Below are 21,316 nucleotides of genomic sequence, written 5' to 3'. Positions count from 1 at the left end.
GAGTAATTAAAATGCCTTGTCTCTTGCTTGTTACAATATGCTTACATGTATATTTCTTTTGCTGATCCCCAACCGGTTGTAGATTTTCGATCATCTACGGTAATTAAAATATTGTGTATCATAATTTTTACCTGATTCGTGCATCCTGAAATGACCATACTTATTCTATACTTTTCAGTGTGTGCGATGTGATTGCTAGATTTGTGTTTAATTCATGTTATTGCATATCCGTAATTTGTTGGCAACTATTTTTGATATGTCCTAGAAAATGATCACTTTGATGTTGTCTCAACTTTTTTGCTACTTTTTTAGACCATTTACTCTCATTTGTCGGCTGTGGAAGCTTAAATCAGGTATGAACTGACCTTTCTTGATACCATTGAGATTAAGAACTAATACTTCATTTATAGATCATTGTGTTTAGCGAATGGCACGACCAAAACTTTACCTTCTGATTGTTCCATTGCTGGGAAAGTAGAGTTTCTGAATGTGCAAGATTTCGAGTATGGTTTGATATTTGAAACTTGAAAGCGCCAATCAATAACATTAATTTGAATGTGCTACCTGCGCTATGCTTGGTAACATATTTTCATTCCAAGGTATGAATTATGACACACTGTATGAGTGAGATGGTAACAGGAGTTAGTTCTAATATATATTGAGTCGAGGGAATTTTTATAACTGAATCTTGAACTCGAGATTTTGTCCCAAATTTGGGACTTTGATGTCTGATGTCATCAACAAATGCTCCACTATTTTCAAAACCTTGTGAATTATTTTGTCGCGGTGTGATGTGTATTAATTGTTGTTGTGCTGTGAAATATTTGTATGATAAAAATTTTAACTCACATGGTACGAAATCAGCTCCACCAAACTTGCCATATGGATCTTGAATACGGGGAAAAATTTTACGTGGAAGAGGTTTTGTGTGACATCATCGTTAGATCCTATGAGTCTTTTGCCACATTTTAATGGTAGTCGATATTACGAATTGATGATCTGAACTAAAAAATATCAAGGAGAGAAACGCTCAAGGTGTAGGTAGAAAATTTCTGAGGTTAATGATACCCTTATTTGATATTGGTTTTAGGAGGGAGTTGTGGAGCCGTCGAGGCAATATTTTCTAATTTGGTGTTTACCTTTTGAAGAATATATTAAGACGATCTTGCATTAATTTCATTTTTTAAATAGATCAATTCCTTCCATACGAAAATTCCTAAAAATGTAGTTTCTTGTAAACTAATAAGAAAGTTTATTTCCTTCCTTTTGATATCAATTCCGTGAATATTCAAGGTGCATTATTTATATAAATCCCGAAAAAAGAAGAAAAAGGTACCAAAAAAAGGTACCAAAAATATATCTTATCATATTACCAGCAAATTGAAGAGGAATGAACCCTCAATCAGGCAAGTAGATTTGCAAGCATTTGGTGCAAATCTTGCATGTTTTAGGTAAGCACTTAAATCCCAATCCCAAGTACCTTATGTCACGATGGTACACACCAGTCACCACAACCTAAAAATACATTTGACAAAGGAAAGATTTTGCATATGGACATATCGAATAACCATGGAAAGCGGGGTCGATTTGATATATATACACACATGCGCATAAATGATATCGTGTTTATATATATATATGTGTATGTTGATTGAGAACTGAGAGAGGAGAAGCACAAAGAAAAATATATGAATGCACACGTCTCCCTACCACAAGATTTAATAGAGAGATTGAAGAATATAAGGAATTGGGAAGAATATTGGCCAATCCATCCATGGCAATTTGACGAGGAGACGATGGGTTTGTTGTGGTTATTGTGGCCTCAACAATTTGATGATTCAATTCTTGATGAAGATTATGAAAATGTTGATAAGAAATATGAATTGTTTTGTTGAGGAATATGTTACGGTATTATAAATCTATATTTTGTTAAATCAGTCGGATTGATTCATATTTGTGATAAAAATAATAATAATTTTTTTTACATAAAATCGAGGATGTTCACAAAATTGATGTAGATGGTTTCAAATTTGCTTTTGTAGTTATTGTTTTTGTCTTTTCTTTTTTTGTTTAATTTTTATTATGCAACTCTGCCTATCGTTCTTTTTTTTTTTCTGTCTCTTTTCCATCTCAATCTAACGATCTACCGATTGATATCTTTGTTTTTGTTGTTTTATTCATTCACAAATTGTTTTTTACCAAAAAAATTCAAAAGATGTAGATTGTTCCAAAATTATATTATTATTTTTTTTGTGACGTGGGAACCCACAGCCGCTATCTTTCGGTGCGCTTTGGATAAATCCTCGAACTATTATTATTATTATTATTATTATAAAAAGACGAGACTCATGTTCTGTTATTATAATCAAAAAGATCGAGACTCATGTGGAATATTAATGATGATGAATTTGAAATATTCCAAGATATGTATCCTCTTCACATAATATTCTCTCATTAAATCAAATATAATCATTCTAGCGCAACATAAGGATAGCGTCGTCAACCCATACAATCACTTATGGCATGAATAAATCATTGGTACATTAGAGATACGAATTGAATCAATTTTGGAATGAAATAAAAATGAAAATGAAATGACACTTGTATAGTTGTATTTTATTTCAATTATTGGTATCGAAAAAAAATGAATGGAATGAAACTGTATTTAATAATCAGATATTTTTCACCAAAAAGAAAAAAAATAATAGCTACTCAAATGTTTTATTATTATTATTATTAAATAATAAATTAATAATATTATAAAATTATTGATTTTAGTTTAATTTAACTTAAATATTAATAAGAATAGTTTTTATAATTATTTTTAATATAATAATAATAAAAATAAAAATAAATAATATAATATAATATAATATCGTGACACACACCATATTTGTGTTTCGTAAATAATTTTTATTATACATATGTTTCATGCTTGTAGCCCCTTTATTTATTTATGTTTTTTTTTTTGGAATTGTGATTATTTTGGTATAGTTTATTAACTATAATCTGGATAACGATGAAAACATATTAATATGTAATTTATTGAGATAATTTGTGAATTTTAAAAAATTTTTTTTGAATCAGAATTTTTTAACTTTTGAAAATGGATGAAATGTGATAAATATGAGTAAATTGTAAATTTATTAATTTTTTATTAAATTAAATATTAATTTCTAATTTGAATTTCTTATTAGATTAATTTTTTTTTCAAATTTGTCAGAGGTATTGTTGTAAAAAAACTAAAAATGTTGGTGTAGCGAAGTGGATCTCAACTTTTATATATTGTATGTATAGTTATCATTTAAAGTAGAAATTACGTGAAAGAATATATCTTTATAATTAATTTGAAAGTTAATTATAATTTAAATTTTGTGTTTTTGAATTGTTTCTGGAGAAATCAGAGCTGAGTATTGAGAATCTAATTTTTTTTTTTGAGAATGTTGTTTTTTTTTTTTTTTTTCTAAATTTATATCGAAATTTAAAAACACGAAGGGAAGGTCTCATGAAACCCACTAAAACCATATTATAAACCCCGGCAAGAACCCCAAATTTGACATACACAAAGACCTGACCTTGCACGTAGCCTGTTCGACGAAAAGCCCCATGGCTTTTACCTGTGCAACTCCATCACTGCAGCTTGTGAACAGGTTCACCGATTGTAAGATGCATTTTGGTTTTTAAATACGGGGGCCGATTGCTGCACTTTCTCCGGCGATTATATTTGTGAGAATTCACTTGTATATGTGCAGAATGGGCGAGTGGCTATTTTTCAATCTCGTTTCATAGGCAATGGAGTGTGCTAATGGCGGAAATTGTGACACTGAGGCAGAAGCTTCGAAAATCCGATGAATGGCCAAATTTTTTCGATTCAAAAACCTTTCTTTCTCCCAAGCCTCCAAACGATTTCTGTTTCACTCTAATTCCTTGTCTTCTTCTTCTTTAGACCTGAATGCTTCTCATCGTATCAAGCAAGATTATGTTTTGTCTAATCGTATAAAAGACAAAGCTCTTTACTCTCTGAACTCTTGTAAAAGCTTGGTCCATCTTTTTCAGATTCAAGCTTTCTTAATTACTTCAGATCTTTTCCAAGGTCCATCTTTCTCCGGACGCCTTCTGAAGCTCTCCGCGGATTTGTGTGATGATTTCTATTATACATTCTTGATTTTCAGGTGTATTGATTGTCCTGATACATTCTGTGTCAATAGAATCATAAAGCACTATTCTTGCAGCAGTTATTACGAGGAAACTATTGCCTTTTATATTGAAATGCTGAAAGATGGCAGATTTTATCCTAATAGTTTTACTTTTCCACCACTTATTAGTGCTTGCGCTAAAATGGGTTGTTTGAGTTTGGGGCAAATGTGCCAAGGACAGACTGTCAAATTTGGGGTGGATGGAGTTTTGCCTGTGCAGAATTCTTTCATTCACTTCTATGCCTGTTGTAAGATGACTGATGTTGCTATGAAAACGTTTGTCGAAATGCCCCTTAAGGATTTGGTGTCGTGGAACACAATCATAGATGGTTTTGTGAGGGAGGGTGAAATGGATGCGGCGCACAAGCTATTCGATTCAATGCCTCAAAGGAATGTGGTTTCTTGGAATGTTATGATTAGCGGTTACTTGAACTTTCAGAACCCAGGGACTGCAATGAAGTTGTTTAGGAAAATGATGAACTTAGGATTTAAGAGTAATGACACCACCATGGTGAATGTGCTCACTGCTTGTGGGAGGTCAAATAGATTAAAGGAAGGAAGGTCGGTTCATGGCTCTCTTCTTAAGTCGTTTAAGCTTTCTAGTCTGAACATAGATTCTGCTATTATTCATATGTATAGTAAATGTGGGAGGGTGGATCATTCTCAGATTATCTTTGATAGAATGTCGAGCAAGAACTTGTTCTCATGGAATGTGATGATTTTGGGGCACTGCATTCATGGTAATCCTATTGATGGGCTTAATTTGTATTCTGAAATGGTGGATAAAAGTATGATGCTGAATAAATCGACTCCAATTTCTGACAAGGGTGTGAATCTAGACAAAAAGGATTGGATTCTCCCTGATGAAATTACGTTTATAGGTGTTCTTTGTGCATGTGCCCGGAAAGGAATGTTGAACGAGGGGAGAAACTACTTCTCCCAGATGATTGACGTGTTTCGTGTGAAGCCGAATTTTGCTCATTACTGGTGCATGGCTAATCTCATGGCCAGTGTTGGTCAAGCGCAAGAGGCAGTGGATCTGCTAAAGAACATACCAACTGATACTTACGAGTCTCCAGAATCCTCCTTCTGGGCAGGATTGTTTGCATCATGTCGTTTTCAAGGGGCCGTGAACTTGGGGGAGCAAGTTGCAAATGACTTGATCAAACAAGATCCTCAGAACTTCTCTTATTATGCTTTGCTTGTAAATATTTATGCTGTTTCAGGTAGATGGGAAGAAGTTAATATAACAAAATATATGATGAAAAAGAGAGGTATAAGACGGTTGCCTGGTTGCAATCTCAAGGACTTGAAGGAAGTAGTTCACACAACTCTAGATCACGAGGCAAATGACAGTAGGATTAGCTGATAGAGCTGATCAAGTGAATCGTGGATATTGATTATTCTCCGTTGATTATTACTCATTGCTACAAATCCTCATGAATTCGAGGAGAGGAAAAGAGAGGCTCTCCTTTTTCAGTGATTTGGAGATTCTCAAATAAGTTCACTTGAATTTCTTACTCCCCTGCAATATGTTGGGATCAGTTTTGATGAATTTTCCTTTAAACCACATGTGATTTCAGTTTCCCAAACACTTGGACACAGAGTAAGCTTAGTTCTGATAGCAGCTTTGTAAGGATCAAGACATCTTCAATCAATGGATAGAAATTTAGCTAGAACTGTAATTTCAATCTTTCTTCTTTTCTTTTTTTTCCCCACCTGTGGGTGTTATAAGTATCCTTATTAAGGTTTGTAGTTGGGAAAATATTTATTTTATTCTATTTGATTTTCATGGTTCGATGCAAATATTTTTATTAAAGCTCAAGAGATATACCAAGGATAAAACAATTAACATCATCTGCATTTCTGCCCCTGGTTCCAACATATGAGACTCATTGTGAATCGATGAGTTGATATATATTAGATTTTCTATATATATCTATGCATAATTATTAAACTTGAGACTTTTTAGTATATTAAATATTTTAAAATATATTTAAAATGTATTTATTTAATATAAAATAATTTTAAATTATTGAGTTGAATGTTAAATTCATAAATAATGAATGTTAATGTTAAAAGGATTGTTGTGAAAGAGTTATGCGGTATTAATATTAAGGCAAATCTTGTGTGACAGACTAGTTCAAGAAGTTGTTGTTAAGAGAAATCGAACTCCTGACCTCTGGCCAAAAGTTAATCTGTTTTGGCCAAAAGTTAACCCAGTTGAGCAACTTGATTGGGTGTTATTAACACATAACATTGCGGATGCCCTCAGCACAATATTATTGAAAAACCGAAATAATATAAAAGAATTTAATTATTTTATAATTTTAGAAACCCTGTTGTGTAGTTACGGGTCGGTCATTAGACAACAGCACCACACCAAGTGAACGAAGACGGAAGGATGCCGTTAAGCGCGACGGCCATCGGAGCTCTGCTGGGATTGGGCACGCAGATGTACTCCAATGCCCTGCGAAAGCTCCCTTACATGCGCCGTAAGCACCTTCTCTATATAGATCCAAATTCAATCATTTTACTGCTGTCATTTATGGATGGATCGATTAATTGAACCATTACGCGAAATTGAATGGCATAGATCCGTGGGAGCATGTTTTGGGAATGGGAATAGGCGTGGTGCTCGCTAATCAGATGGTGAAGTGGGATGCCAAGGCTCAGGAAGACCTTGACAAATTGCTTCTCAAAGCCAAGGAAGCCAACCAGCGTCGCTACTTCGGTATTTCGATGTTTTCTCTTTCATTTTTGGCCGCAGTTCCTGTTGTGTTGGGGTTTGTGATTCTGTTTAGTCTTCAATCGGGAAATTTGTCGATCGAGTGATTTTTCGTTTTGAATTCAGTTTGTCTTGCTTACCATCTAAATTGTGGTGACTATTGGTTTCAATGGGTGAGTGGTAGGGCTTGAGATTTTTCTTAGTCCCTGTGAGAGTCCTGAAGAACAAAATGTTTAAAGAAGTATAAAAAGTCCAGCCCAACTCGAAAGCAAAGTGTGGTATTGTAGAAGTTGATTGTACAATCATTTCCTTCACGTTTTCGTTTAAAATCAAACTAGAGAAATGTTATGCTCGTCCAATATCCTAGTAAAAACTCTGACTTGTCCTCAGTGGAATTGAAGATCCTAACTGAAAGTTACTCTATGTGAAGCTGAAAATGTGGCTATATTGATTTTAAACTCTCTGTTTTGTGATGATTAGTTATCATGATCTGGAAGTTGAGTTGAAATTTTAGTTTCTGAGTGGTGGGATCATTTTAGTCTAGTTCCATCTACGTTATACTGAGGTGTTAGAATATTAAGAGAAAACAACACCACACTGAATAATGAACTTTACCTATTGTTACAAATGAATAGGTTCGTCGCGTAATCTTCCGTGTTCACAGGTCAAGACTATCAAAAGGCATTTAATGTAGTATCTGTGAGATGATGATGATGATGGAACTGAACTTAGAGTGACCCAAGTTTGGATGCAATTTTTCCTCTATATATAGCTGGCAGAATCCCTGTTTTAATTCATGTTGACGTACTTCCCTGACTGAAACCGCGAAAATGGATCACTTAGATTTTTTTGATATACGAATAAAGTAAAAGCAAAGGATTTTTCTCATTCGTATATCATTATTGGTAATCACGGCCATATTATGTTGGCGGGATGGGATGATCTGTCCCATGCTTGGTTTTGACCTTTTACTTATCCCGCAACTGTAAATTATGGTGTGAAGAAGTAATTCTGGACAGCTACAGTAGTTTCAGGGAGCATATCATTAAAAGTGATGTAAGAGATGATAGAGCAAGCTATTTTAGCTGAAAGAGAATCAAAATTTGTTGAGAATTATAGAGAATTTGACAAATATATTCTGTAGTTGATCCACCGGATTTAGGCTCCACGGAGGGGGTAGGTAGAACATCTTCTGCTGTTTCTGTGAATTTTCCCCAACAAAGTTTGTGAAAATTGATACAAGTTTGGTTCTTCTTTGCCTAAATTTCAAAATTCAGTTATATACTTTAGTGTCAAATTGATCGAGTGTTGTAGTTTACTATTCTCAAGCTTTCTATCGCTCACTTTCTTGAAAATTTTGGAATCTGATTTCCAAAAAGCTTCCAGTTTTACATGGTGAAAAGTTTGTATCATGAAAAAGGAAGTAAGCTAGTTGATGCAAGACATTCTACATAACCTTAAACAAAACAAAGCCAACATTGGCTTTAATGGCCATTTCATTCAGTTGACACTTTCTATCAATTGTTGGTATCATATCAAACGAGGACACTTGGACGTAATTATGCTAATTTTTGTTGGTGAGATTAAAAGCTTTTCGTACTTTACTATGTTGGCTTTTATGTCTCGTTTTCTTCATGTCATAATTGATATGAATTTTCCTCTGGTATAATGTTTTTGGATATTTTTATTGCAGATGATGATGAAGATTAGAAGCCTGATACTGGGGTTGAAACACATTTTCTTTGGTATAAATCACTTGCTGAGATTGTATTTTTCCTACTTATTCCAGTTACAGATGGTCATAGACATCTGTTTGCCTAATGTATAATGACATCTTTTTGTCTGGTTTTGATGTCAACTTTAAAAACAAAATGCTGATTTCTTTGGTTATCAAGTAATGAATAAATGACCTTAACCGGAATTTGAATGAGTAAAATATATTAAGCTCCTTTGATTGAATGTTGATGCAAGTTAGTGAATTTAGAAGTTTCTTGAAATTGATGTTTCGGTTGTCTCCTCGCTATGTGTGGGAAATCATTCTTGCATGGATGCGGTCTATGTAACTATGTTACATCATCTCGGAAGCTAAACAAATTTCAAATTCTTAAAATGGTACTTATGACTTGATTAACTTGGCATAGTTTAGTGAAAATGGATAGATGATACTCCAACATAAACTCCGTACAACTAGAAACATTGGAGATGGTTGAGTGTTAGACTTTTTGAGTGGTGAAATACTTGGAATAAGTACTCGGTTTATTGCAACTAATGTTGCTAGCCATACACATATATCTCTCATTATACTCGTGTGATAGAGAAACAAAGAGAGATTTCGGGACACCTTAAATGAAGTAATTGAACGATGAAAGCATAAAACCATAATAAAACCAGGCAATGTTGCTGTGTTTCTCGTCAAGCTATGTTGACCATGCCTGTATTGCAATTATTCAGCATCAACTATAGATGATGTTTAGTCGAACTTCAACATGTTCGACGACTAAGTAGTCCTGAAATATCCCCATGTTTGTTAGTTGGATCAACAGCAAAATGAGATGGTCAGAGACCCGGGACTGTGAGGCTGGCGTGGAGACGATAAAGGACTGTGGATGAACGTGAGTGGTGCATTTGGTCCGTCAATGTGATACCATTTTGTAGTTTGGGGATTGGAGTGCGCTTCAACATCATTTTCAAAGTACTTTTGGACCTCTGAAGCGAGAATGGTGAAGCTAGCACATCCAAGTAATAGGCCAAGTTAATTGAAAAAACAATAATTGTCCAAGTACTTTGATTTCCCAAGAGATTTTGTACTCAATGTATCTTTTATAAATCTATACAATATTATAAAGGTTGAGCACTACATACAAATTGCTTTTGTTGGTTAGTGAGATACCAAATTTTTTTACCACATTTGCCCCTCATAATGTTATCTTTTTTTAGATTTAAAATTTAAAATTAGACTATCAAAAAAACAGTTTTTATAATTTCAATTATGGGAGAATTACATGAAATTTTTACTTGAAATAAATACGTCTTACACACGCAATACGTGTGCAACGGACGCTAGTGTTTATAAAATAAAATTGGTAAATTGTATTGGGAAATTGATGCCATTTTCAAACTCATCAAACCATAGCTAACGAGTCCAAAATAAATATTTTCATGCCCCCCAGGCCCCATATGAGCGGGTGACTTAATTCGTCGAATAGTCGATTAGAGGTAGAACAAAAAAATTTCAAAAGTATTTAGTTAGTATTTGGGATAGCTTTTGAAAAGCATTTCTCAGCTTTTTTTTCACAAGAATTTGAAATTTTGTGAATTTTTGTTAACAAAAAGATGAGAAGTGCTTCTTAGAAGCTCTCCCAAGTCTCAAACACTAACTTAAATAAGTTCAGATTTTTTAAAGTGGTTTTTAAATAAAATTTGAAATGATTTTGATATTTTGATAAATACTGAAAATTATTTTTGTTGTTATTTTCAAGTAGAAGTAGAAGTCAAAGCCCAAAAGCTAAAATTTTTTGTTTTTAAAAATGTTGTTTAATAACTTTATTAGAACAATATTTATAACCAAACAATGGTTAATCCTCTTCTTCAGCCTAAGGACTCTTAATTAAATTAAATTATTTTAAAAAAAACAAAATTCACAATATATATATTTATCCAAAGCCCAACGGAAAGTTTAAGCAGCGGAAATGAAAGGACTGAGCTTCGTAATACGGCGTCTGGTGGCCGGCACGGCGCCACGCACCGCCGCAAAATCGTCTTCCATCAGCGAGAATCTCGTACTTTATTCCGCCGCCGCTTATTCCGCACTATTATTCGCCGAAGATAAATCCAGTCCACGGTTCATTTCCTCAATTGCCCCAGGCGGAGCGTTGAATTATCAATCAGCTATACAAAATCATTTCCGGAGCTTCTCCTCTTCATCCTCGTCAGGTTTCTGTTTCTCTACTTACAACTATTATAGCAACTTGTGTAGCACTATTACTTGCTATCTAGATTGTAGTTGTTTTTAGGTTTTTTTTTCTTAATTTTCAAAGTTTGGATTTTGAGTTCGGAAAAAGGAGTTAGGATTATATTTAGGGGAGCAGGACAGATTGGATAAGCACTGAACAGAAAATCGGGGGGCGGGGGGGGGGGGGGTGTGGAAGAGAAAAAAAGTTAAGTGTTCAGAAAATCATGTGAATATGTACTTGGTTTTTTTGACAATATCGAACTTGATCTCATAGTTTGTCTCCTGATGTTGAAGCATATTTTGATTCTCGAACTTTTCTCTAGAAAATTGGAATGAAGAAATTTAAGAAAAACAGCACGACTACTTGTTCTTAGTTGTCATGTTTTATAACATCCCCAGTGATTGATGTTTTGAGAAGCCATTTGATTGAGTTGTGGACTATAGTAGTTGCTATTTAAATCTCATTCTTCGCCCTGAGTTTCAGTTTCACTACTTTGTCATATCTTTATTTTTTTTTTCTTTCTATTGCTCATTGGGACCAAATTACAGATCCGTCAAATATTGTGTCGATCGAGTCTAAGGAGCAGTTTACTGATTCTCTCCGCAAGGTACAAGGTATGGATGCCAATTTCTTATGTTTTTCATGTCTTTAGTTTTTACCTTGGTGTCTTCTATTTTACATAATTTGATGCCAATATCTTATGTATTTACTTTGTTGTCTTTTAATTTACATAAATTTTGTACTGATTTTAATCTTGAATCCTCGTGCAGATGAATCCTTGCCAGCAATATTCTACTTCACTGCGGTTTGGTGTGGTCCTTGTAAGTTTTGTTGACAATTATATCGGCCATCTGGTCAACTCATTGTTGTGTGTGAGGTTTTTTGCTAGTTACTTGTGTACTTCTGTTTTTATTGTGAATTATTCTTTGCAGGTAGGTTATTGTCTCCGATAATTGGGCAGTTAAGCGAGAAATATCCCATGTCACCACTTATAAAATTGATATTGATAAGGTAATCTTCACTCAGAAATTGTTCTCTTTCCCTGAGCCAACATGTCTAATGGTTGTGTTGAAATTGAAGTAATTTGTAATGCATTTTATTGATCAGCGTTTAGGTTCTAGAGTTGATCACTGTACAGAATATATTAGCAAAATATTGAATTTTCTCAGCATAGGCTACAAATATATATTAAATTATTTTTGTTTAGCAAAAAAGAAATTGGCTTAATGGTTTGAAGATTAAACTACATTGTCAAGCCTATGTCGTGATCCTTCAACAGAGACAGGGCTTAGGCATTTTCTAAAGATGCCTTCGATTATTGTTGATATGATATCCATGGTAATTGAATTTTGGTGCATGCAGGAAGAGCTAGGAAATGAGTTGAGCAAGCTAAATATACATTCTGTGGTAAAGCCTCTTCTCTTTTGCCTTTATCCTTTTTCACAGTTCCTGTGTCTTTTTGTCCATTGCCCGGGTGCTCTTAAACTTTAAAGACAACCGGAATAATGCCTGGTGAAGATTTGTTTAAAAAATGAAATTTGTTCACTGAGTTTCAAGCATAAATGTTGGTGCTATGATATCGAATTTTTCGATCCAAGTCATCTGAAACGACCCTAACTCTATAATAAATAAATATGCGGAAAATTTTTTTTTTTTTTTTTTTATATACTAAATAAAATATGTACATATATGCCCATACATATATGCACAGGATAAAATATTTAAAATAAATACATGACTAAATAAATAAACAATTAAATACTTAAGAAAAAATGCATTCTTTAAAATAATTAAACATCTGAGTCAACCCTAGAATTAAAAAATATACTGCATAAATAAAATAATTAAAATATGTGCATGCACTAAGACATTTAATAAAATATTCCCATAAACCTCAACCACTAAAAATATAATAAAATGTTTCACATGACATCATGCACGGTGACTCAGAAGCTGTCACGGTCACGGGGCTACTGCAGCGCTGCTCATACGTCCTCACCACCGGTAGGAGTAACCTGCTCCTCTACGTACTCACCTGCACCATATCAGTGTAGTGAGCCTAGAGGCCCAACATGCATACTAACAAGGGTTCAAAATAATTTAAAACAATTTAATACTAATACATACATATACATGAATGAGCATGCTTAAAAATTACATAACATAACTTACTTAAATAAACATAAATACATAATACATAACATACATACTTGAGTTGTTGAGCATTTATTTTCTTAACATCGAATGGTCCTATCCGTAAGTGTGACCCATAGTGCGACTGATCAGTCTAAGAAACCATCGTACGAGGCTGGTGGCGAACCACCCATACATAAATGGCAGAAAACTGCCCATACATAAATGGCAGAAACTGCCCATACATAAATGGCCACACTACTTCAATTTCCACCTAAAATATTTTATTTGCTCAACCATAGAAATTAAATCATAGCATAAAAATTGATTTCATGAATGCATGTACTTAAATAAATTGTGTGTCCTTCATATATATTTAATTTAATTTTCTTACTAACATATAAATATTAAAATAACTTAAATGCATAAAAATAATTAAATATATAATCAGGACACATGCAATTTTCTCATGGATGGTTCTGGACTGCTGGCCCTACACTCAAGCCCATTAACTTAAATCTGGCCCATTAACATACTTAAGCCCAGTAACTTAAACTTTAAGCTCAATTAATTAATCTAAGCCCAATTAAATTAATTAAGCACATTAAAATTACACTAAGCCCAATAACACTTAAACTGGCCCATTGGGCCCAAAAACCCAAAGACTGGCCCATTAACTTTTATGGGCCCAAAAGCCCATAAAATTAATGGACTAACTTAATTAAAATTTTAAAAGTTCAAATAAAATTATTTGGGAGTCCAAATAATTTTATTTTAATTTAGTTGACTCAATAACCCATTAATTCATAAAATATTTTAAAAATAAAAAGACTCGAGCCCGGCCCACCAAACCCAGACCCGGACCCACATAACCCAACCCACTAACTTACTGACCCGACCCGAGCCCCTGACCCGACCCGGAACATGCCAAAACCCTAGCCCGATCCCCCCTTCCCAAAACTGTTCGGCCACAGTGAGCAGCCACCGAAAATCCCGGCGGCCGCCTTGCTCCGACCACCCACCGGCCGGAGGGCCACCCCTAGGACTTAGCTCACATCCAGACCTTTCCAACAAGCCAAGAACCAGCCCAAACTGTCGACTATGGAGTGAGAACGAAGCTCTGCAACCCGGCCCTTCTGCACTGTCGCGCAGACCCGAGCAGCTGCGGGAAAACCATTCTTCCTCGAAGCTCCAACCACGAAAGCCCATGAAACCTTCTGCAAAAACTTAGAAAACTCAAAGGGGGTTCTAACCCAACCGACCTTACCCAAAATAGTGTCCTGAGGAAAAAGATCTCAGCCTTCTTCCCCAGAACCCTAAACCTGCGCGACAGAAGCTTCAGAAAGGAAAGGCTTCGTTTCCTTTCTTCCTTAGCCTCAAGCCCTGACCTGACTCGACCCAAGGGACCTTGATACATGTATCCAACTAAGGAGCAGCAGCCATGATCCATCCATGCAAGAAAACGTGAGTATGAAACCCAAAACAATGCAAGAACAAGGTGCAACATTCAAAATTGAAACTTTCTGAAAAATATTCTTGGAAAATCTGATGTATACACGACCACACATGCATATACTAATATGGAGAAGAAAAGAGAATGAAGAATCATGCCTTCCACCGTAAATATGGATTTAACACGCGTAGGAAGGACTTCAGGACGACGGGGCGACCTTGGGTTGCTTGGAACCTTGAAACCGACCTTCTATGGAGTTCCTAGGGTTGAAGATCGATGAAGAAGAAGGTGGGATGAAAGTGACGGCTGATGGGGGAGAAAACAATCGGCTAGAAGGGTTTGGTAGATTAGGGTTGATTTATTTTTGTGTTAAATAGAATATAGGTTAAATAATTAAATAAAAAGGTTTTAAATAATTAATATACAACTTAAACTCTTAATTAAACTTTAGAAATCTGATAACATAAAATAAATCTCGAAATAATAATTTAGGGGAATTTTAAAAATACTAAAAAGTCAATATTTTGACAAATTTTTGGATAAAAATGACCCCTAAAATTAAATAAAATTAAATAGTTAAAATTTTGAGATAATAAAACTCAAAATAATATTTTAAGGCTCCAAAAAGGCTCATAAAATAATTTGGCTAGAAAGTTGTCATCTCGTCCGTCCACGGTCCCGTCTACGCGATTAAATAATAAAAATACTAAAAATCATAAAAATCACTAATTATGGGTTAAATGCTTAGAAATAAATTAAATCATGCATAAATAATTCACATAATTATTTAACCCATAAATTATAAATTTAATTAATTAAATATCCTAATTATGCAGGCGGATTTATGTAATTAAAAATACCGGGTGTTACATGTTGTCATAGGTGTTGTAACACCTTGGACAACATCTAAATTTTCAGAATTTTCAAGCAGATCATAAACTTCATCCTAAGCATCTTTCTTCTTTAGATGTGCAAAATCAACAAAAACAACATTAATAGACTCAAAATTGTTCGAGTTCTTAAGTTAAACATCAAGTAAGCTTGAATATCCGAAGAATAACCTAAGAACAAACACTTGTCACTTTTAGCATCAAACTTTGCAAAATGATCAATATCATTCAAAACGTAACGTACATAGCCAATAACATGAAAGTAATCAAGGTTTGGCCTCTTTTCCATGACAATTTCATAGGAAGTCATAGTAGAATCATTCCTCGAGTATACTCAATTTGAAGTGTGACATTCTGTGTTTAAGGTTTCTGCCCAAAAAAACTTTTTGAAATGTTTTTAGAATCCAACATCACCCTAGCCATTTCTTGCAAAGTTCAATTCTCCCTTTCAGCAATTTTATTCTGTTGCGGAGTTTGAGGAGCAGAGAATTCATGTTAAATACCTTTCTTACCACATAAATTCTCAAAATAAGAGTTTTCGAACTCCTTACCATAATCAGTGCGAATTCTCGTCACCTTCAAGTTGTGAAGATTCACTATCCTTGTGAGAAAATTCTTAAAAACATCAAATATATCTAATTTTTCTTTCACAAATCTTACCCAAGTATATAGTGAAAAATCATTTACACAAACAAAAGAATATTTCTTACCTCCACAGCTTTTCACATCCATTGGACCCATCGAGTCCATATGTACAAGCTAAAGACAGAGTGTTGTCTCAGATGTTGGCAACATCTTGTGTGACACCGTGTTCTACTTATTTTTGACATGCCTCACAAAAAAATAGAATTCCATATTTTAAATTAGGCATAACTCTAACAACATCAAGCTTACTTAACTTTTTCAAAGTCTTGAAGTTTCCATGTCCCAACTTTCGATACCAAAGGTTAAATTAATCCACCTTTGTATGCCTACAAGTCATCTCTTCTCTAAGTTGGTAGCAATTATCAGATGACCTCGTACCTGCCATCACACACATGTTAAAACTATCAAAAATTTTGCATGATTTCTTATCAAACTGCACAAGCAAATTATCATCACAAAGTTGGCTAATGCTTATTAAATTTGCATTTAGTCCTTCAACATGTAGCACATTTGATAAATGTATTTTATACACTTAATTTATATATGATTTTAATTGTTAATTGTTTTTTTCGAGCAGATTTATGCGCTAGTTGTGTTATTTTTTTGCTTGCAGAGAATTATGAAAATAATGGGGAAAAGAAGAATTATTGTGGAAGAAGAAGAAAAAAATGGAGAAAAGAATAAAAGAAAAGAATTAAAGAAAATAAAAAGGAGGAGAAAAGAAGAAAAGGAACATACAGGAAAGAAAAGAAGAAAGGTTAACAGGCTTAAGTAGTGGGCCTCAATTGTTAGCGCTAAAAGAAGCGCTGAAGAGAAGAGAAACAAGAGCTATCGCGCAATTTTTGTGAAGGTGTGAGAAATTCAAGCAGAGCCTTATGCGTGCCCGCCTGTCTATTTGAAGCGCCCGCCTGTCGCTGCAATCTCAGATTTTAATTATTTTGGGAAATTTTCTTGTGCTTGATTTTTGGGCTTTTGTGACAGTATAAAAGGAATTTCTGATCGTGCAACAAGGGCCATAGCCGGCACAGACACAATACGTACAACACATCAGACAACAGAGATCGTGATTGTGGATTTTTTGGAAGGTATTCTGGAGCTTAATTGAAGACGGAGATCGACCGGACACGGCATCGCATCGACGGATTTGTTTTCTATATTTTATTTAATTCTGAATATGTTTGGATTTATGAATTATTGTTTTATTCAGAATTTTATTATGAACTAATTTTTTAGAGTCTAGAGGTCGGATGGAACCTGGTGTAGACGCTTTCATGAATTGTTGATTTTATTGAATTGAGTTTCTTCTAGATTAATTGTTTTTTCTAGAATTTCAATTATCTGATCAATAATTGATTTGTAATATTTATTTGAAATCTGGCACTCGGGAGAGGAGATTTTGAATATGACCAATAGAAAATACACTGTTAATTATTTATATAACTCGGGAGAGTGTATGATTTTAACAGAGCTTTTAAAAAGAACATTGTTTTGAATTGATCACTGCAAGTAGATTCTTAATAGGGATATTGGAATTGAATTGTAGTTGATATATTTTATTCGGCACTCGGGAGATGGAATAATAAACTTAAGTGTTCTTGGCAATTAATTGACTGGAATTCATGAAGATTAATTAATTAGGATTGATTGTTGTTGAAACCAGGTGAAATCTATACTTCTAGACCAGTTTTTTCTGATTGATTATATCTGAAAGTTGTGTGCGTGCTATCAAAAACTCTTTGATTTATTTTATTTTTCTGCAAAATTCTCAAAGTTTGATTTTTTAGATAAAGTTTAGACTATTTTAATTACAAGCACTGAATATTTTCATTTTACTCTCTGAGGGAACGATACTTGATTCATTTACTATATTAAAATTTGACACTCGTACGCTTGCGAGGAATTTTCACAACAACATTGCAAAGTTTAGGAAAACCAGCAACATCCAGTGTGCCTTTTTCTACGATATTTCTCTTTGAACCTCCAACATAAGTCACTTTCTCACTCTTCTGTTCAACATAATTAGTGAGAAACTTCCTAGAACCTGTCATATGGCATGAGCTACCGCTATCAAAGTATCAAGAACCTAAAACATTAGTTTTCAAAGCAGTATAAATCATATAACAGTGAATATCAGCTTTTGGTACCCAAACTTTTCTTACAGTAGATCTGTTCTAGGAGATGTTGTGTGAGGTGTTGGGCAACACCTTAGATGCAGATCTTTGTCTGTAATCTTCTTGTAACTTAAAACGGTATGGTTTGATATGACCAGGTCTATGACAGTAGTGATAGACAAACTTACGTTTTCTTCGGGCTGTTTAGGAACATACACTTGAGGCTTTGATGAAGGCAGATTAGTCAATGGAGCCTTTTTGGATGAGCACTCTTAATTGCTACTTTCATTGACAAAAATAGTAGGTTTTGAAGTCTCACCAACTTCAAACTTACTATTTTCAAAACCTAACCCTGCCTTACCATCTCTACCCATCATGAGCAAATAATCAAACTTGGTTGTGATTGAGTTGAATTTGGCCAGTGTGGCCTTAGCTTTCCCAAGCTCTTCCTTCACTTGACACAATTCCAGATCCTTCTTACTCAGCACTACTTCAAGTTTTGACACAACAACCTTCAAGTCAGTATTTTATTTTGGAAGAATAATATTCGTCTTATTTCTTTCAGTCCAGTCAGCATATAGCTCTTCATATTGCATTCACACATCTTCCAGAGACATTGTTTCATCACCTGCATCAGAATTACTCACATTATCCGCAGTAGAAGAATTTAAACATACTGACATTTGGGAGATGTTGCAGCCAATGGAGATGTTGCGGCCATGTATGGAAACACATGCGGCAACACCTAAGGGATAGACTTGAAACAGCTTCTTGCTTTCCATCAACGCTGTTAGGGACATGTGACTTTCATCATCAGCCGGTTCTTCATCTTTTTCAGATTCTTCATCACTAAAATATGCATTCGTCCCATTCCGAAGTGTATTTGTACATTCATTGGCATAATGATCATAGCCTTGACATTCATGACATTGCACCGTGTCAATATTCTTTGCAGTAGGCTTTTTCTTTCCTTCCAGCATAAGTCGAGGCTTTTGATGATCAGGAAACTTCCTTGGTGATTGATCAGGAACGCCAATTTTTAGAGGTTTATTAGCAGCCGAAAAAAGTGGAGCTTTAAGTTTTTGATCGGTTTTCTTTGTTTCCCTCATCTTCTTCAGATAATCACCAAACTTCTTTGTGATGAATGAGATCGAGTCATCTCCCAAATCCGATTCAAAGACTTCTTGAGGTTTGAAGAATGAGTTTGTTGTTGTTGAATATATAATATTCCTAAAAAAATAATCCAGAATCATATCTTAGTGTATCAAGAGTAGGCTCTGATACCACTTGTAAGAAATATCAAGGTACATAAAAATTATCAGAATTAGATGTTGTCACTAGATGTTGACAACATCCTACACAACATGCAGCAAAAATATTAAAACGTAAATAGTCACAGCAAACCAACAATAAAAATACTCAAGAGTAAATGTGCACAAATACTAAAGTAATAAAAGGTTGCACACACAAACAGATTCATATGTTGTTAGTAGGTGTTGACAACATCTTCAATAACATACAGTAGAATTTATGAAAGCATGAATAAAATAAATAAATAACTAAATAATTAGACTCAAATATTCACTAGAAAAATAATCAATGAGTTTACAAAACCCTAAAACTAATGAATTATTGTAAAAATTAATTTTCTCAAAACATGTGAGAAAAATAAATAAATAAAAATAACTTCCTTAAAAGTCTACTGAAAGTATAACAAGAAAACCCAAGAAATGAGTTGATCCTTGATGCCAAAATACGAGAGCAACAAGTATTCGATCACAAATCTTCAATGCTCTCAAACCTTCAAGGCATCAACGAAAATCACGAAAAGCAGAACAATAAAACCAAAAGGAGTTGATCCTGATTGCCGAAATTTGAGAACCACAAAAGGTCTTTTGATCAATACTCTTGCAAGTGTAATCTTCAAGTGTTCTTGAAAAGTTTCACGGCAATACAGAAATACAGCAACCACGGCTGTGAAATCTCCAATCTTCTTATGTAATTCAGAGCTTTTGATTTCTCGTGAATGCGTCTCTGAATTTTCTACGTAAAAGTTCTCTCTTGTGCACTCTCTCTTTTCTCGCTCTGTATTCTGCACTCTACGTTTTGCACGTCAATCTGCTTCTCGGTCTGCTTACTTTTAAGCGTGAGAAATCTACATAGATAAGGTAAGTAATTTAAATTAAGATATAGATATAAAAGTTGAATAAGTGATAATATCTTGTAATATAATTAACCCAATCAAAAATATTTTAAATATAGGAATATTATATTATCTCAATTCAAATCAAAACAATTCCTACTTTAAAATATATCAAACATATAGATAAGAAACATAATATTAACTATCAATCCTAGAAAGACAAAATACATTATTATAATATTTCAAAACATGGAAAGATATCGAGGAATTCCTTTCAATGCAAATTGAAAATTCTTGTAATATATGAACCACGAGTTAAATAATTATCTATTCTCTTTTTCCAATGATGAACAAATTTTAATTATTTAATATAGACCGCAAAATTATTAATAAAACTAATATTAAATCATTTGAACACAAAACTTTACGAGGTTTCAATGAAATTATATACATTTTAAAACTATAATCACTAACGATATTGAAACGACCCTAACCTCTACTTTAAATCATAACTAAATAAAATGCGATTTTCAAAAAATTTTGGCATGACCTAACTATTTAAATCACAACCCACCTGATGCAGACAACAATTAGAAAAAAATAAATAAAAAAAATACAACTGACGATACTAAATAAACTAGATCGAGAAAAGAAAGAACGAGAACCCAAGAAAGATTTACGACATTCAAACATCCATAAATCGTAATAATCTGATATTTACATGCCCACAAATATTTATATGAGTCTTTTCATTAAATTGGTCCAACTAATAAGCTAAGAGTCTTTAAAGCATTAAAACTTGAACTACTATTGCGGAAGTCTGGCATAGGTCGGAGGGATGTGTCATGCCCGCATCGCAGTCCGCTCGATAGTCCTGCCCCTCAGTCTCTTTGATAAATTTCTCACCTGAAAACAATAAGTGTAGTGAGTCTAAAAGACTCAGCAAGAATATTGGGGGGGAGGGGGGGGAATAACGAGTACTACGTAAATACAAGCACACGCATAATAAAAATAGCTTGATAATAAAAATACTTTGTGCCCTTATCTTAAATAAATGACTTCTA

The 21,316-nt window shown here is 34.0% G+C and overlaps 2 protein-coding genes and 1 pseudogene across 2 annotated transcripts; all 3 read left to right on the top strand.

Moving 5' to 3' along the window:
- Positions 1–3,673: 3,673 nt before the first annotated feature.
- Positions 3,674–6,066, top strand: LOC140866301 (pentatricopeptide repeat-containing protein At3g51320-like). The gene has a single exon (XM_073271271.1). It carries the CDS (start codon positions 3,853–3,855, stop codon positions 5,563–5,565), a length of 1,713 nt encoding a protein of 570 aa, XP_073127372.1. The 5' UTR covers positions 3,674–3,852; the 3' UTR covers positions 5,566–6,066.
- Positions 6,067–6,530: 464 nt separating this feature from the next.
- Positions 6,531–8,866, top strand: LOC140867044 (uncharacterized). The gene is made up of 3 exons (XM_073272112.1): positions 6,531–6,691; positions 6,793–6,930; positions 8,618–8,866. Exons 1-3 carry the CDS (start codon positions 6,601–6,603, stop codon positions 8,632–8,634), a joined length of 246 nt encoding a protein of 81 aa, XP_073128213.1. The 5' UTR covers positions 6,531–6,600; the 3' UTR covers positions 8,635–8,866.
- A 1,714-nt stretch (positions 8,867–10,580) lies between these two features.
- LOC140862742 (thioredoxin O1, mitochondrial-like) lies at positions 10,581–12,368 on the top strand (annotated as a pseudogene).
- Positions 12,369–21,316: the final 8,948 nt, after the last annotated feature.

Source organism: Henckelia pumila, chromosome 4, assembly GCF_033568475.1.
Source record: "Henckelia pumila isolate YLH828 chromosome 4, ASM3356847v2, whole genome shotgun sequence".
NCBI lineage: Eukaryota > Viridiplantae > Streptophyta > Magnoliopsida > Lamiales > Gesneriaceae > Henckelia > Henckelia pumila.
The sequence above is the reverse complement of the archived record's forward strand: the minus strand, read 5'-3'. Positions and strand labels throughout refer to the sequence as shown.